The following is a 20051-nucleotide window of genomic DNA, read 5'->3' as shown; positions in this document are numbered from 1 at the left end:
TCACAAGTCGGAAGTCACGTAATATTACTTTCTTTTACTTTTAAAGTGTTTGTAAATAACCGATAATAGTTATCACAATTTCATTTTTTTTACTAAATACTAAGCTAATTTTGCAACGTGTTAACAGTAAAAACAGTTGGAGAAAGTATAATAATGCTTACAAAATATGGTCACTTATCTGAACAAATAAAGCGTTCCTGAAGAACCACCCAACCTGCGTCCGCGTCTTGTAGCAGATTTTTAACTGCTAAATTCAAATTGAAGTTTCTCGATGTACAATGAAATATAGTGCTATCATTTAGTGCCGAAAATATTTTTGTAGTATGTTTATAAAACTAAAAAAAACGGTCACTAAACCGAACATTCCGGCCGGGTTGTTTTTTCATGATTATAATTTTAATTAATTTGTAGTTAAATTATGTTAGATTTTTCAATAACAAGACATTCAATTGATACATTAAGTATTTAGGAATCTAACATATGTTTTTTAAGTAACTTACTTTAAGAAAAAAAATAGTTATTAAAGATTTTGTTACAACTTCTGGGAAGGGGACAGGTGAATTTAATAGGTTTCGGTACTTAAAAACCCTTATAAATCTCATACTAAATAAAATTTTATACAAACGTGAATGTATTTTAATAAAAGAAAACTTGTTTTTGCTCCTACATTAAAATTACAAAATGTAAGTATGTAATTTTTTACAAATAATCTGTAGCGAAGTCAAGGGACAAGGTAAAAACCAGGGGTACACATTTTTTTGAAAATGCCCCCTAACTTTGATGACATGATGGCATATTTACTTATTAAAAATCGTGTGAACCAACAAGACAGCACGTCAATCTCAACAATGCGCTTAGGGGTCATGGGGATAAAAAGTACCCCATGTATTACAGGTTAGGGGGGTATAGGGTACTTTTTATTCGTACAAATACAATAGAACCGGTCGTGTCACGCTCTGCGGTCGCCAACAATGACGGTGATGAAATTACTGATCGAAGAGCCGCTAATTCCGACATTCTTTTGTTTCTCTCTCTTTTCACTACACTGCCAAAACCTGCCATATGGTTCACCTGTTCTATTTGCAAAGGGAACAACAAAATCTATTCAACCTGTCAAATATGTTTAAAATAATTATGAAGTGTAAAAGGCATTATATAAACATTTCAATATACTTACCTAATTAAATTCTTTGTTTAAGAATCTGTCAGTACCTAACATTAAACATAAAAAGTTATTTTACTTGACTTTTCATCAGAACGTTTTTTTTTTACAAAACTTAATGGGACTTGGTATAAGCCTTTGTGAGCGTTAATTAAAAAATAAATCGTATCTTTAATAAGCTAAGGAAATTCCTTTTTTTTCATCTTGTGCTATTTAGAAAGTGTAAAATATTGTTGACCCAAATTAAAAAAAAAAAAACCTAATTAGATTTGCAAATTATCGAGTAAAGTTACTTAATTAACTTTTGTAACATGTACATTTAATTTAAATAAAATTAACAATAAAATAGAAATATATGACAATTCATTTCATAATTATTACGTTCAGTATAAATTATGTTATGTAAAAGAAAATTTGAATACTTGAATATTCTACAACCATAATGATGAGTGAAACCATTTTAAAAACTCTTTACAACTTTTAATGCTTAATTTATCATCTTGATTTTTGGCTTAGAGAAAATTTCGTTGCTGTAAGGATTTTTGACTCATATCCTACAAATTGTGGGACTGAGAAAAAAACACACCTAAAAATGCGAGCAGAAATTACGATTTTGAGAGCATGTTTTTAGATAAGTTTATCAATGTGCGAAAAACTGTTTAAAAAAACTTAATGCTACATCTATCAATTTAGTTTGAAGAAAGAGGAGTTGGCGGTAGGACCCGCTTAATCCATACTAGTACATATACTTATTATAAATGGGAAAGTGTGTCTGTCTGTCTGTTACATTTTCACGCCAAAACCGCTGAACCGATTTTGCTGAAATTTGGTATGGAGATACTTTGAGTCCCGGGAAAGGACATACATACTAGGATACATTTTATCCTGGAAAAATGTACAGTCTCCGCGCGATAAATAATTTTGCGCAATGGAATTGCGGGCATCATCTTAATATGATTTATATTCCTCAAATCCTGGGACTGTGCAAAAAACACACGATCCCAGCAGAAATTGCGATTTCACAGCACGCTTTGATAACTTCATCAAAGTGCGACGGCTTTTGGCGCAGGCGGCGCAGCACGTGACTCCCCATTCTCCCCTCCCGGGGGATGTGGGCACCCCGACGCACTCAATTATTCACGCATGCACCCCATCCTCCTCTACACGGAGCCGTGCACAATGCACATGCGTTATATCATTGCAGTCATGGTGAAAATGCCCCTTATGTGGTTTGCATAAGGTTTGGTTAGAGGTAAAATAATTATGTAGGCTGCAGCTTTATATATTTTACCTAACTCTACACTCTACAGTCTACATGCATCCTGTTTTACCTGTTATTAATTTATGCCGTCGTTAAATTAATTTGCAGGAGTGAGTTTACAGCGGACGTGATTTTTCATTCTGCATACGTGGATTTTATAAAGTTTGAACCAAACCAGATGAGATTTTATTTACGGCAAAGTTTTATAACGGCCTGAGGAGGTGAAATATTCATTTTTATGGAAGAATAGATAGTGTTACGAAAATCTGCTAGTAGGTATAACTACTTTTAATTTCTTCTACAGATGCTAACCACGTATACCAAGCCCGTAGGTCCAATTTTAAACAGTAGAAACATTCAACACGACATCCATCAGCTTAATCCCGAATATGAACTGACTTCAAATATTTCTATAGCAAAAGTCCGACAGTCAAAAACGTGTTAATCCGGGGAACAATGGCAATATTTATGATAACGGCGTTACGTCCAATAAAAACTAGACGAAAAACGACGTAATCACATCGTAAATCGTCGCCCGGCGTCCCAATAAATCGCCACGCGTAAAGGGACGTAACCCTTCATATTGTATTAATTCCACTAACAGAGGGGGGCTAAATCTTATTGCGAATAGATCGTCATATTTCACAGATTTTATTTTTTAATAGCCTATCCTTAATTTTTGGGGGACAAGTGGGACAACGTTTAACATTTCCTAAGCATATAAAAAAGGAAACTGCAAAAACCCGTTTTAAAAAAAAACACACACAAACATCTTTTTCGAAAGTTTTGTAAAAGGTAACTTAACAATTTTGAAAATCTTAAGATCGTCGCAATAAAAACATTTTCACTGCACCAAATCATAAGTAAATGTAAAATTTTGCATTAAATACAATGACAATGATTTAATGCGACACTCAATAACTTCTGCAAGTAAATAAGCAGTAACAGGGTGCTTGTGACGCAACACGGACAGTGTCGTGAATGATAAAGGGCTAACACTCGATAATAACTTATTAATAGTCAATAATTATTAATAACAGCTCATTATTGCACTTGAGAGCACAATCGATTACGATAACTTGTGTTTCAAAACAGGGGTAGCCATTTCAAAATGTAGAAACTAAAATTTGTACGCTTTTGAATTTCACAATGATTATTTACCTACCGTCGCGTAGGGCAACTTCATAATCAATATATGGTGGATGGAGGCACAAAACTTTTATACAAAATTTCAAAATTTGTGTACAATTCTGTGGTAATAAAATCGTTATTTCGCTAATGTTATTTAATGTCATTAACGTCATTTCGAATGTCAATTTATGGAAGCTGTCAAAATTTTCATACAAAATAAAATTAATTTTCGATATCGCTACAATAATTACTATGACAGACGTTTGAAGGAACTCATTCTCTACCATCCTAACTTAGATAATATCTTATATAGATAATATTATAAAGATATTATCTAGCTGTAAGACCAATAACGATGGTGAACCATAGATACGTCATAACATTTGATTTGCATCTTAAGCTGCCGAGCGGAAATAACCTGCAGCGTCGACGCGAAATGGATTTGCACCGCATCCTAATATGCCGCATGCGTTATCTATTGCATGCCAAAATTCCCACCCCCCTTTAGAAATTGAAGCCTGTTGGCTAAACATAAAAGGTTAAATACGTTAGGTTATGACTTATGAGTAATTATGACGGATAAGTATGATTTCAACCATGATGGCGTCTATATCATACACAATCGAAGACGATCATAGATCATAGACGACATTCACAATACAATATCTTATCACAATAAATCTAGCAAAAGACCAGAACAAAACATTTTTCTATCATAAATCATAATATTCTATTGCTCCATCATGGCTTAACGTAGAGCGGCCGCATTTTAATATATTGACGCAGATTTTAATAAGCATCTACTCTGGCAACTTTGCTTTATATTCCCTTTACATAGCTGCCACTGAAAGAAAATCACCTGAGCATCGGCCAGATTAAATTCTACCGCAGTATGCGAGCTATCCGGGTGGAATCTGCAGATTGGCTGGGAGCCAATGTACCCGGTATCCCCCTGTCGAGATTGAAGCCTAAGCCCGGAAGCCGGTATTATCAATTTACTTGGGTAGTAAAGTATGGGTAGTTTTAAAGATTAAGGCTCAGCACACACCTGTACACGAGACGCTACGCTAATATCGATACAAGAGGATTACACACGCTAATTAAGATTTCAATTCTTTAAATGCTTTTATACATCGCCAAGTCGCGTCTTGTCGTTCCGGTGTGACATGACCATTTTGTCTGGCAAACAGCATATATTTCGATAACTAGATCTTTTCGCGATATTTGATAAAACATGTTTAACGTCAAAATTAGTATTATTTATTTTTATGTCATTTCTATTTAACTTTAGATAATTAATTGCAATCCTTATTGAAATCATAACAGTAAAGTTAAAAATCCAGCTTGTGTATTTTAGTATTTTTTCCACTATTCCATTGTCAAACGAGGGTCCTCGTAAATCATTGTTTCAAAATTGGAAACCGAATTTTCCGTGTGCTTTTCCACGTACAGTACGCAATACGCATGGACAATAAAATTTTTATGCAACAAAAGATAGGAACATTGGAATAATATCGAAAGGGAATCTAAACTCGATGAAAAGGGATTGAACTTTTTACTGTAAAGGCAGCAAAAAATGTTATAATTTTCTGGATTATGCACACAGTAGGTACTATAAAACTGAATTAAATAATAATTACTACATTAATATTCAAAATAAATTTAGAACCGTACTCAAACTGTACAAAAAACCCATAAACCCAGTAAGGTTTACCTACCTGCTAAACAAAATACAGTATATTAAAATTAGCTCAACTTATTATCATAATATTGCAGAGGAAACAACAAATTGTTACTTAATTTACAATTTGTTCAACCTTATATTTGGAGTAAAACCAACAGAAAAAAACCTTATCCATAAAAACTACATAACATTTAAAATTGGTAGGTATCTGGTTTAACATGTTTAAAGCTTGTATCGTTGTCTTATCTTTGATAATGTATTTGTGATTTGTTCTGCCAATAAGTTAATTTTGGCTACAGCATGTCGGATAGTAGGAACTAGGAAGTAGGAAGGCACGTCCAGACAAGAAATAATAATATTTTGTTTAAAAGGGTGCTTGCAATACACCCATAGTAGGATGAATATTTGGTAGCTGTATTTTTAAAATTACTTCACAATAATTACAAGGTAATTTACTTATAATATTCTGTAATAACTAAGATGTGACTTTTATTTAGGATAACAAATATAGCAATACGAGCTTTTGCCCGCGGCTTCGCTCGCGTTAAGAAAAATACAAACTTTCATCCCCTATTTGAATCCCTTGGGGTTGGAATTTATCAAAATCCTTTCTTAGCGGATGCCTACGTCATAACATCTACCTGCATGCCAAATTTCAGCCCGATCGGTCCAGTGGTTTGGGCTGTGCGTTGATAGATCACTTTGTCAATCAGTCAGTCAGTCACCTTTGAGTTTTATATAGATTTGTTATCCCAAATAAAAGTCTACAATTCTATCACTATTCCGCGAAGAGCAGGCTATTAAAGAAGACATAAACATAGACAAATTAATGTACAACTTCAAAGACACGAGTAACACTTTCTGATAGTTTTACGTCGAAATTAGTAAAAATAGTTAATAATTTATTGTAATATTAACAACCTTGACGAAAACCGTGACACGGAGTTTTTAAAACTGTTCGCCCGGTAGGATTAATATACTGACACGAAATTTGGCACCGTTTTATATGTTTTAACATTTAGTGGACAATTTATTTGTCTTTACGCATAAATATATCTAGTTTTTACGCGATTCTTTTGAATTTATTAAGATATCCCACCGTTGGACGTCACGTCAGAATATATGACACGGAGGCGTCCATTATGATCCAATACAAATAATACTTTTACACGCATTCAGAACGAAGAAACAAGTCCTTTATATTTTTGGGTGGTCAGTGTTGTAATATTTCACGTAGACGAGGAGCCTGTGCCTTTATTAACGGCATTTTTAGTTATAAATAGAAATCTAACGGGCTTAATGAAGCTAAAAATGTTGCAAAACTACCCACAATAATTTTAGCGCAGGTCTAGCTGATAACTGTACTGTGTAATCAAGTTTCCTCATCATTCATTTCAAACATGGACGATTGACGCAAAAAATGCGCAATAAGAGTTCAAATGACAGAAACCACAAAACGGAACTGCGCAACTCATCTCATATTATATTATCTCCGTCAAGATTCTTTATAATATAAGGCCACTTATCCAATTCACATTGAATCAACTCCGGCATGCGGCTACAGATGAGCTGATTTAACAGATCATTAGGAATACTCTAGCCGCAACTATCATTGCCTGTTTTTAAAGATAAGCATAAACTTTTTAGATCTTTATAAACGTAAGTGTTGTCAAGTTTGTGTTTATGGCATCAATTTTGACAGCAGGGATTGCAAACAGACAACTGAGACAACGTTTTGATTCGCAAAAGTTGTTGGATTAAATTCAGACTTACACGGGAAATTCAGAATTACACGGGTCTATTAATAACTCTGGTGAAATAGCGAAGTTTTTCTGTCCCGGGCTCTCGGACTACACGTGTAAGCTAAAGCCCGTGATCGATCGCCGTCAGCCTTCCACAAGTTCAGTACACGACACCCACAATCTTTGAACTTGATCTGCTAACCCCGGGTTAATGTGCCGATTGCATGCTCGCGATAAAAAAAATGTAAAACGTACTAAAGCTTCTGAGTAAACAAAGCATTAATCAAATATATTTTTTAAGAACACATCAAAGGAAAAAAACTGTAACACTTAGTAAGCAAAAAATGACGATAATAAGTCCAACAAAAACATCGATAGTGTAGTCGATAGTATAGTAATTCTCGTAGTGGCTGACGTAACCCGCGAGTCAATTAACGTGAAAAAAATAATATCATGCGAGAATCATTCATCATACATGTTTGATAATAACATTTAGTAAGGTGGAGAAGACAACAATATGACCTTGTGTAACACATTACAATCTGAGTCATTACTGATACAAGACTAGTTTAGCTGTACCTCATTTCTATTTTATTGAAACATTACTCCAGTAAAATATCATTTTCATAAATATCATACCAACGTCAGAAGGGGTTCTGATTGGTGAAAATTCCAAAAACTGGCCAAGTGCGAGTTGGACTCGCCCATGAAGGGTTCTGCAGCAACAATAAGGTTTATGTTTTATGAAATTAAAAGGTTTTTGATTTATTTTTATGTTTCAGTTGAATTAATGAAAGTTAATTTAAGGTTTAGATACCATTTATGACGTATAAAAAAACTACTTGCTAGATTTCGTTCAAACCAATTTTCGTTTGTAGTTTTTATAGTAATGTACATCTTATATTTTTTTAGACTTATCGTGCCCCTACTTTAGAAATTAGAGGGGGGGGGGACACATTTTACCACTTTGGAAGAGTCTCTCTCGCAAACTATTCAGGTTAGAAAAAAAATGATATAAAAACTTCAATATGATTTTTCAAGACCTATCCATAGATACCCCACACGCATAGCTTAGATGAAAAAATTTTTTTTTGTTTCAGTTGTACCTATGGGGACCCCTAAAATTTTTAATTCTTCCATTTTTGTATCAAAATCTTAATGCGGTTCACAGACTACATCTACTTACCAAGTTTCAATAGTATAGCTCTTATAGCTTCGGAGAAAAGTGTTCGTGACATACGGACGGACAGACTGTTAGCTGTTTTTATAGTAGAATAGGGATACTGTTAACGCATGAGCGCAAGCAAAACCGGACAAAGAATAGAAGATATCAAAGACAAGATACACATCATAAATCTCATTTCAAAAAAGTGACGACTCCTAAGTACGGCGGACTTCCTGGAACCAATTGAGTTAGCGACGGTTTTTATATTGGTAACATACCAGCTACTGGTATTAATAGACTTGAAAATATCAAAAATGAACCGTAACTCGGTAACCATTGAGTCGAAATCGTCTCAACTGATGTATCGACTCTTATAAACCAATTTGTATTTGGAACGGACCGAATTTGTAAACTCGATAAAGGAAATCTGGTCCTTCGATCTGAAGGCATTTTTAAGTATTACACAATCTAATTACATCGCCCAAAGGTTTTGTAATACGATCGAGAATATCACGAGTCGAATCTGAAAGCCTAAAGTCGAAATTTCTCATCGGGCAGTACGAGATCTAGAGTGATTTTCAATTACGAAGCATTTACGGTGTTTACGCAACAATGTTGATGTAGAAATCATTTCTGTTTGCGCGGAAATGTTATGATTTGCATTTCAATATCGCTGATGGCGTCGGAATACTAATTTCACCTTTCGTGATAATATTCATTACTGTAACGTTTCGCGCGTGCTGCTCTGCAATAACTTAACGCAGTTTTCTTAGCATCTCGCATTAAAGGATTATTATAAATCAATCTAAAGCATAATAGTGCTAATGATTCGCAGAGTAAAAAACCCATTACTAGTCATAAGAAACTTATTTTTATGTCGGATCATACAAAAACAGATTCAGATATGTAATTACAACTCTTGTATCAAAGGCATTACCAGCGGGGTAACTAGTTTTAACGATTATCCTAGGCCATTTAGCGACGAACTAGCTTCCGAGGATGGTCCGTTATTGCGCGGGCGAGCGATAGTGGGTTAATTAATGAATAATGGATGCACCGCAATATTTCACTGTTTTCCCCGTCTAGCGGCGAAACAGAGAAACATGGAGGAAGCGGTCGCTTCTGACTCGGATTTGTTACCGGCGCGCGCGCGTTATTTACAGCACTAGCGGATCTCACACACGCGTCTAATGAATCCGCATCTGATCCGAAACTGGTACCATTAGCTACTTTTACATTTATCGTAATCGACACTAGAATTCACATAAATAGATGTAGACGATAAGCCGGTCGGGCGAGGTTAAGTTTTCTCGGTTTTCCCGCAATCGATATATAATTTAAAAAGTCTAATGTGATTTTAATTAATTGCGTCCGCTAATTGATACGACGATTGGATTCTTTATTGCGACTGCATACGAGCTAATAGAGATCATTCATGAGTTTAGTATAGCGTCAGGAAAATTAATACAGGCCATAGTTGCGAGTGGACGTAAATCATTATTCATTAGTCTTAGAGCGAGTTGGTGAGGCAGCGTACGCGACACCTTTCGCTTCGACTGAACTTATATGGGGTAGGGCACCTGTAGTTTTTTAATGATACCATAAAAGAGCCCCAGTTCACCTACGACCATGTTCGCGCAGTTAAATCGTATATTTGCAATTGTAGGTATGAAGTTCAATTAGATCTTCGAGCAAATAATTCAAAATTATTTAAAAAAATCTGATGAAAGAGTTGTTGTACTATCACAGCTTGGACCTTCGAAGCTAAAAGTTGAGTGCCACTATTTTACAAAGCGATATTTTAAGAAAGTTGATTGACATATTGACATTTTGAAATGAAGTAAGTAAAAAGAAATAAAAACAATAGTAATGAGTAATGACTAATGAGTAATGACACAAGTCACAATTACGAAAAAGAACAGTAAGAAATAAGAACAATATAATTACATATACAACGACTGTTTGATGACGACAACCTAAATAACCAAAAGTGTAGAAAATATTAGTTTGTTATCAAATTATGCAATTAGAGGTAAAAGGTTTTCGGGTAATGCGTAGTGGTTTTAAATTTAAAAGTATTTTATCCTTCTTAGAAGGGTCGTATGGTAACGCGTTCCATCTTTATGGAGGAGACTCGTAACTTTAAAATGCAGGGATAATGTTATGATGTCCCGTTACGGCCCGCCACCTAAGTGGCATTTAAACGTGACACGACGTAACATCTAGTTCACGACTCCCCGTCAAATTCTCTACCTCCAACATTTTTATACGGCTGAGGTAAAATTTCTTGCGAAATTGAGCTATTAATTTTTTACTGCCGAATCTTAAATCGCCTCACGTATCGTGTATACGATAAAATATAAATTCTATTTAAATGTACGGTATGCGCTATGCTCTTTATGGTCGTCCGTTTTTCCTTTTGGGACGTATCTTCGTTGAGTGACATTCCAACCACCCTCCGATAATTACGCAGAATTGACATTCTGAATTGTTTTTGTCCCTCCCTAACCGTTACACGGCGACTCGGACAATCGTCGGAGACCAGTTTCCTTGCCCATATGCGGCGCGACGTGTTCCAATTTTCTAGCCTCTGCGCACATTTTCACTTTTTTTCGGCCCTCCCGGCCGAGTGACATATCGGTGTCACTGCAACAATAAAATTTTACGTGCATTTATTCATAAGAGCGTCGGATCGAGTCCGCCTCGTGTGAATCGTCGCCGCGGCCGTTTTACCGATAACCGACCTATTAACCAATATTTGCAAACATTAAATCTTCGGTCTCAATCAAGGAGGTCGAAAAACGCCGGACCGTGTAAATTAATCGGCTCCGATTTACGCAAATAATCGCCGTTGTGACAAATGGATTGCAAATTAGTGAGGAATGAATTGTAGGGCTCGATCGAGAGAGCGATTAAAAATAATCAGAAAGTGAAACTAAATCATTAACTAATTGGATCGATTAGCGCGACATCGAGAGATCTCTATCGTTGAAAATGGCACAGAAAGTGGACTATTGATTCCAATGCCAGAGGAAATAGTAGCTATCACTTATGTTTTCACTTAGCCATGATTAACAGAATTTTATATTAATATTTATCATTTTTAATTATTAAATTGCTTCTTTGAAAATTGAATATTGTAAATGAATTTTCTGTCATAATTATTGCTGATTTAAAAAATGTAATTTCAATTTTTTTTATTTTGTAATTGGAACAAATTTTAATTTATTATTTATTTATTATGATTAATAGAAAATCCCCAGCTCCGAATATGGTTAATGCATATAAAAAATCAATAGATCCATTAAGAATTTACGAAAAAATTTAAGAAATTAGAAAAACACAGTTTGTTTACACTTTTCAATGGAAATGTCTTACGACCGTTCGCGTTCCCAATATTTGATCTATCTCTGGTTTTGCTATACTAGAGATAGGAATTGCTCATAATTGACATAAAATCTATGTCTCTAATGTCTAATGTGAGTTATTCTTATCTATATATTATGTCCTACTAGCAAAACCAGAGATAGATCAAATATTGGGAACGGCCGTTAGTCAGATGGAGCAATTGAGGACAAAACGTTAATTACGCAAATTCTTATTATTGTAACACTCAGGTGTACGAGCACCGCCAAGGTTACGAAAACGTGGACCTACATACAAGTGTAATGTAAGCGATTCATGGGAACTAATAATAAACCAACAATGAGGCGTGTTTGATGTGCGCGAGCGTCATAGCCCCGGCCGACACTCGTAAAACTAATTTCGGTCCGAGTGATCGTACAGCCGACTGCAATCGCGATTGAGCAACAACAGGAAACAAATAGACCGAAATATCCTTCGCGAACGTACACGCACCAGATATAGCTGCCATTCATATTTGAGAACCGAGATTTATAGGTTGCAGCTAACGCGAGACATTCGATCGTTTTATGTCCACATTTCAAAGGTTATGAAGAGATGGATTCGGAACGAATTCTTACAAATCAGATGCATTCCATCTCTATTAGATGTATAACAAAATTTATGGGACAGGAGCGTTTTCAGAAATAAAACACTCTCACGATACGAATTATTGTCTTTTGTATTCATTCTGTTTGGATTTCAGATATTTATATACGGTCATTGACATAAAAGATATTTTCAGTGTTTTCATGTATAAATCAGAATCCAATTTCGTTGTAGTGACCGTGTAAACGAGCGCAGAGCATCGTCGAATGATCACAGGGGAACTATTTTTTGAGGCGCGCGAGCCGACTGAGATTAAGTTATTAGGACGCTACATCGGTCAGCGACGCGACGACTAAATCAGACTCTACACAGACGATTTAGGTTCCATTATAGAGACGGACGGCATTCTGGCATCTGTAACATCCTGGCTGAAGGCCAGCAGGCAATTGAATGAGTGACGATTAGAGACGATAAAAAAGCCAGGGGTAGACGGTCACGTTCGCTCTATTTCGGGGAGGTCGAATTTTGAAGTGATGTCTGACTCAGTAATTGCATTCGAAATGGATGTCCATTCAGTTTAAGGTGATATGTACAAGTTACCTAAGATATGAACAGTAGCTATTAAATTATCCGATGTTATTTTTCAAGCGTTACACGAGTTCAAACGTGATGCAAGGTGGCACCTTTGTTCCACGATTGTTTATTCATTATTCGCCATTATGCGGAGACGAGGCGTCGATAAAGGCGGCTTTAATAGTGAAGGAGACTCCTGTTCGGGAGTATGTCAAACGTGACACGAGAACGGAGGGGCTTTGTGCGCGTGCGCCGGCCCTCGCCCCTGCGGCACCCACAGATTGCACCTTATTGTTTCAAACAACATCATTAATGCAGGGACCTAGAACATCTCCGGTGTTAAAGATTGTATGCAAATGGGATTATCTGTGAGATATTATCTGTGTGAATGTCCAACTCTACCTAAACCACAGAATACACACCACACAGTACCTAAACCAAGAATCAAACATTTGCAATTACTAAGATATAAATGTATGTAACAAATACACATGCTTTCTAATTTTTAATAATGCTTTAATTTCGTATCATAGAGTTGTATTTACAAACGTCAAACACACAATCGAGTGTTTCCCCTGTGTCAAATCATAATGACTCCGACGCACTTTATGATTTCATGCATCACTCATAAAAAGTAATTATAGTTTCAGTCGATGTATATCTAAAATTACGTACGTTAGAAGCCGTTAGAATCTACAAACTGACGTACATACTTATTAGACAAGTGGCAGGGTCTGGTTCGATTTTAGGATGAGTAATCGTTGCGTTTGACGCTTTCAATAGACATGATCTCATTCTGGTCTAATTGTAATGCACAACTACGTTTCAATACAAAAGCGAGCTACTGTAGGCGCCTCCAGTTTACATTGGCTTTTCATGGCGGAGACGGATAGAAATACCCTAGTTTCTGTGGAAATGAATGTATGTTCTTTGAACCCATAAATCACCCTTTACATGAACATTCATGGATTTGGTCTTTATATTATTTTATATGGAATACAATGTACAAAAACGTGCAAAGCATTTTTTTTTTATTAAATAAGGGGGCAAACGAGCAAACGGGTCACCTGATGGTAAGCAACTACCGTCGCCCATGGACACTCGCAACATCAGAAGAGCTGCAGGTGCGTTGCCGGCCTTTTAAGAGGGTATACGCTCTTTTCTTGAAGGTTTGCAGGTCGTATCGGTCCGGAAATACTGCTGGTGATAGTTCATTCCAGAGTTTTACAGTGCGCGGCAGAAAGTTACGCGAAAAACGCACTGTGGAAGACTGCCACTCATCAAGGTGATGAGGATGGTATGTTTTTCGCGTGGGACGATAGCGAAAAGTTGCAGGTGGTATGATTCCGAACAATTCCTCAGAGCACTCCCCGTGATACAACCGATAGAGGATGCAGCAGGCTGAAGCAACATCTCGGCGTAATTCCAGGGGGTCCAAGCTATTTGAAGCACTATGGCAGTCAACAATTCGAGCAGCCCTTCGTTGGATACGATCCAGAGGGAGCAGTTGGTATTTTGGCGCCCCTGCCCAGAGATGAGAACAATATTCCATATGAGGCCGAACCTGCGCCTTGTAGAGTTGTAGGCGTTGGTCCGGACCGAAGTACTGTCTCGCTCTGTTAAGAACGCCAAGCTTCTTCGAGGCTAATTTGGCCTTACCCTCAAGATGATATCGGAACAGGACTTCGCTCGATATGTTGGTAATTAAATCGACACTGCAGGTCGTTAAATAAATAACTGAAATGAACAATAAATTGACACCCATTGTTAAAGTCAATAAAATATTGATCGTTATAATTGCAAATCAAGGTTAATAATAATAATTTAAGTGAGAGTTATATTATGGCAATGGAACAATTATTGCTGCTCGTGCTTTTGAAATTAAAACAGCATAGACTGGCAATTTCAAATGTCAAATATTTATGGATGAATAATAAAAAATCAAAAATATTGCTGATGGACTAGATTAACATGTACTTATATTTAATTTACCTATTCCGAAGCACCATGAAAGTTAAACAAAATAAACCATAAGCTTAAAAAAGTTACTTATAAAAGAAGGAAATAAAGCTCTAATACAATATACTACACTTATTAATTGACTAATGTTAGTCTAACAAAAAACAAAACCATTAACGAGCGGATTTCATAACGTGCAATTAAAAATAATAAGATAAGAAACAACAACAGGAATTAGTTATGATGATTGATAAGAGGACGGCCTTGACTATGAATGATACGATGATAGCGGTCCCACGCTCCGGCCTCGTTTGCCCAAAATATTACGGGGAGTAATGAACGTCTTAGCCAAGACCATAATTTATTCTCGTGGTAACGTGAAATACGCAACGGTAAAATCATTACGTAGACTGAAAACCATATGAATTTATGACTACTGGTATTATTCCGCAGAATTTTTAACACCAGTCGTTGTTTGATAAGGCATCGATAAAGAATTTGATAAGCTCATTGTTATTGGTAGAGCAAGCAAATGCGCAAATAAAAATAAACTTATACTTATTAAGTTACCTATTGTTGTAAATCTGAATTGTGTTCATTTATAGCACTTACATAAATCGATGTTATAATTGAAACGTGCATTATGTTATTATTTTCAAATGTTACCGTTATTATTCAACACGAAACGTGATATCATTTCCCTCCACTGCATATTATTTGTTTACAAATTAAAAGTAACGCATTTAGAACGTGGATATACACTTAACTTGCTAGTTGCTAATGGGGCTAGTTAATAATAATAAACAATAACTTTCGAGAATAAAATGCAAAAGCATATGATATAGAAGATGAAGCAAGAAAAATGTATGTTACATTTAAAATGAACTATTGATATGACGTTTGTGGTAAATAAATAATTATTATAGTCCTGGTTATCAAATCAATGAAATTGTTTTCTAGAAATTCATCCACAAAGTCACTGTTATCATAACATACGATAGTATACAATCATAAAGCGAAGCGAAGCGTGATAATAGCCGTAACATTAATGACTTTTCTTTAGTTGAATACGATAATGAAATTTGCGTTTACTCTTTAGTTAACTTTTACATTTCAACGACGTTCTCATAAACTACGATATCATCAGAAACTAAAGATGCTGAGAAATTCGCTCACCTTAGCTGTGTTAATATTGGCGTTCATCCAATATCAGATGCTAGCGCTCTGGCTGTCGCCGAAATTAGTTTAAAACTTCAAACATCGGTAAAGTTTATCCAAAATGCACAGCCCGAACACACACAAATCACAAACGTGTTCGAGTTTCGAATTACAAACACAAACGTTACAACCTATACAGGTCTTTCACATCACGTCAAATATTTGCTTCGTCACAGGTGTGCGAGTTTCGTAAATAAATGTGGCGGCCGATGCCGGCTACACGTGCGCTCCCGACGGTGAGACGCGAATAACAGTCGCGAAGACGCGCGGAGCGGAGCCCCCTCTACCACGACCGCTGCACGCTCGCGATACAGCGAGACTGACGGACCGCGGACGAGCGCCGGAGCGCCGACGCGCTGCCGCATCTTCTCAACCCCTCGAAACATCCCCCTGATGACTTCCAGACGTACAGGCCCATACATAAAACACCGGTAAAAACGGCACCGCTCTGGCCGACCGCATCTTCAACTCGAGAAAACCGACCACTTTTTTCGCGTGCCGCGTAATTATTCACGCCGTTTAAGGCACTGAATTATTATCTTATAAGCGTAAATAGTAGTGTGGTTTCATCTATAATTCTCATGAGATCGGTGCTGACGCCGGAGCATAAAAAGAAGAATGATCCAGAAAAATAAGTCCAAGGTCCAGACCATATTGAGCCTGAAAGTATGGCATAGAATATTAATCATGTTTTGAAACTTTCATTAGGAATAAAGGGAAAGGACCTAGCTTTAACCTTTGCGAAGTAAGATACCTCCCCACAAAGGTCAAACCTAACTTGGATCTAGCAATTTGGGCTATAAGTTTATTCCGTCAGAAAGGTGACCTTAATAATATTATGAAACAGCTGTGCTGAATACAAACAATAATTTGGGCTTGAGTGTATAGTAATTTAATTCAGAGTTTAAAAATAAAATATAGAGTTCGTCAGTCGAATGAACCTCGAAACTCTAGAGACAATTAATATTTGCGCTTCGCTTTAGTCTCTTGCCTAAAGTCAGACACGACTTGGGTTAATGCAAGGTAGTTTAATAATTATGGTTATGTCATGTGAATAAAATGTGAAGTTTATAGGGGACATTTTACTCTAGGTTAAGTCACTCCTATTTTATTTGAAAGTTCAAGAAACAAGTAAGTGTAGATACAAGCCAGAGGAAGGCGAACTAAAATGCAGGATCCTTGCTGTAACGTTCGGACAGAATATGTAGATTGTAGAGTGCAGATAAATGTCTGCAGATACAATCTGTTCAAGTTCTAGATTTTTTTTTTAATTTCGTCCCCCTAACATATATAGCTATTTATTTTCTATTTGTCTATACATACAATTTGTCTAATCAGCCTTTGATGTTACAGTTATGTTCAATACTTATTATAATTTGTAGAAAAATGATATCCAATATAAATATACGATGTAATTAACGCTAGATTGAAATACCAATTCCAATAAAAATACAATAAATGATTCCACTAAAATAAACAATTAAAATAAAATACAATTAAAATGTCAAATAATAAAACAACGGCACAAATATAAAACCAAAAGTACAGAGACTATCCTAATATCACAGCTTAAAATTAGAACCTAATTATTGTTATCACACAAAATACTACCGTTACGCTTATTTACTACACCCACGATTGTCCCGCAAAAAGCCAGGAAGATATCCCGCTTTTTACCCCCCCCCAGGATGGATGGCAGATTCTCACCCGTTATCGATGTGCCCAATTTCTACTCAATATCGTATCTATTGCTAGCAAAAATTGGGCACTATAAAAATGATTCTAGATTTGGTTGAATGCCAGTAGCAAGTAAACGACATTTTAAACTTGTAAATCTGTTACTTTACTGCATTTTAAATGATAAGTATATTAAGTTGCATCAACTTCTAATGTTTAGTGCAACTATTTATAGAAAAGCTCTTACTTAATTGAAAAAAGCTAAAGAACTAAGAGAGCAATCATTTCAATTTCCATAACTCGCGATCTCAACAATAACGTAGATTGAGCATTAAATGCGAAAGTATGCCACATCCTGAAGGCTGGCTAATGGGCGGATGACGAGGGCCGCTTGGCGTTAGGATCACGTACACAACGGTACCGGTGCACTCAGCTCATTTGAATAATCTACGCAATAACCCGGTTTTAGGGTCAGCCACTGATCCAGATTACTTTACGCCATCAACTCATCTTGATCATTTTTATAGACACTAAGGGCCTGTTTCACCACTTCCTGATAAGTGCCAAATAGGCTGTCCGCCACTTAACTTGACAGATGAAGTATGGAGAATCTGTCGAAAAATCTGTGAATAGCCTATTCGACACTTTATCAGAAAAAGGTGAAACAGGCTCTAAAATAGCTAAAATTAAGAGAAAGACATACATCGGTCATCTCCAAATAGTATATAGATGTATAGGTATACTTACCAAAGTTACTTTAACAAAATTGCTAAAAATTTTCGTTTAAAGATTCACTTTTAACATACCACAGCGGCAGAATCAAAGACTGATCATCCAAGTGAAAAAACGTAAACGGTTAATAAACATGAAACAAGATAAAAAATATTTTAAAGAGCAGCTGAAACATAATCGCACCGAACGTGATTAAGAAGCGTATCCGAGTGACCGGGTCGTCTAGATAGGCTATTTGTATCAGCTTTCTTACATCTGGCGTATCGGCAGCCAATCTACCGTCAACTGCGAATACCAGCAGTAACGATGATCAATCTTTTTATGGCAGACGGTAGCTCATTATACAGATTTGATATATGATATATTAAGTGAGTTTACTCTGAAGACGCTTTGTGTATTTGTACGTTCATATTTAACCAGATTACTTAAGACACTCTATTTGAAATTAATTTCGATAATTGATGTCGATTGTTGTATTTTTGATTGATTGATGCTTCCTTTTATATGTTCGTAATGACATACCTAATTTGATAGAGTCTATTTTCGTCCGAAATTCACGAGTTAGGAACAAATTTAAATTTATATTAGAATAGACATTTGCTGGAAAGTACGAGCGACGATCAATGAAAAGAGATCATTAAAAAATACTTATTTCGAAATTTTTGTAAATTGAGCGTTCAAGGTAATAATTTCCTTGAAGACTTTCTCTTTTCCATTGTATAGAGGTGAGGAGCGATTTATCGTCGGCAACGGATTGCCCGACAACGACACGGGAATCGAACTCGCGCCAAACGTCGTCTCCGTACAATTTCTCTGTAGACATTATGAGTCAGACGTTAATTTAAATTGATGGGCATCGTTATCTAGATCCAATCGATAAATTGTAGAAGAGAAGAGCTTAAAGGAAACTTTTATTGAGAACGAGATCCTTAGTGAGCTCAGATTAAGTTACATTGTAATCGTCGCTGTAATAAACAGTCACTTTTTGGGTATTTTATAAAGCTACAACAATTCGATCGTTTTCGATAGGTTTATAAGGAAGGGAATCAATATTATATTCACGATCCTGCATTGAGTTATCTGCGATATTTACGCCATTTATATTAATAGCTTTAGCGTTCGAACGATAAAAACTATCGTTAAAATGTTAAAACACGGTGAATAGAATTCGCACGCATTGTGCTCGTGTTGCCACAACGGAAATAGCATATCACGTGGGGCTGCGATAATGCAACCAATTAATAGAGGCATCGAGACAGGTAGCTCGGGTACATTTCTCCTGCTAATTGATATTTGCATAGCTCTCGTTAGTCGGTGGGAACGCGGAACGGGTCACATCTGACCTTATAACGTACAGTAATTAATTTATGGTGACCTTATTCCCCGATAGTGCAGTATCTGCACGCTAGAGTTTGTGAATGACCTGCATGTTTCCGCTGCAGAACAATGGATTATGGCAATGAATTCTAATTACTCCATCGACTTATGCCGGTTTATGTTTTCGTTAACTTTTTTATTTAATTTTAATAAATAATAATTTAAAGAAAATAGTAAAACGTAAACTTCCACAACATAGTCATGCGAGTTGTTTCTGATATAGACTTTAGTGTATCGGAAAAAATCACTTCACATAAAAATGCCAGCAACTGAATATTGCAACATTAAAACTTAAATTCGAAAGTAGCGACCAGGATTATAAACCAAGAAACACTTAAGAGTCCGTATACGAAATTTTGCCGATTTCGCTGATTAACAGACGTGATTTAACAGTTAAAATACAGTATTTCTATAAGTTT

The 20051-nt window shown here is 36.1% G+C and overlaps 1 protein-coding gene across 12 annotated transcripts in view; it reads right to left on the bottom strand.

The window, feature by feature from the left end:
* The window catches only part of LOC121732070 (rho GTPase-activating protein 21), a 393449-nt gene that overhangs the window by 199976 nt on the left and 173422 nt on the right, over positions 1-20051 (bottom strand). Inside the window, exon 1 of one of the 12 annotated variants that reach the window (XM_042121853.1) lies at positions 15805-16158. The exons of the other annotated variants lie outside the window; for them this stretch is intronic. Coding sequence (XP_041977787.1) covers positions 15805-15831 — 27 coding nt within the window. The 5' untranslated portion in view covers positions 15832-16158. Of the gene's footprint in view, positions 1-15804; positions 16159-20051 lie in introns of those variants that run through there. 12 annotated transcript variants of the gene reach the window in all.

This window comes from Aricia agestis, chromosome 11, assembly GCF_905147365.1.
Source record: "Aricia agestis chromosome 11, ilAriAges1.1, whole genome shotgun sequence".
Lineage (NCBI taxonomy): Eukaryota > Metazoa > Arthropoda > Insecta > Lepidoptera > Lycaenidae > Aricia > Aricia agestis.
This window is presented reverse-complemented; position numbering and strand designations above follow the sequence as displayed.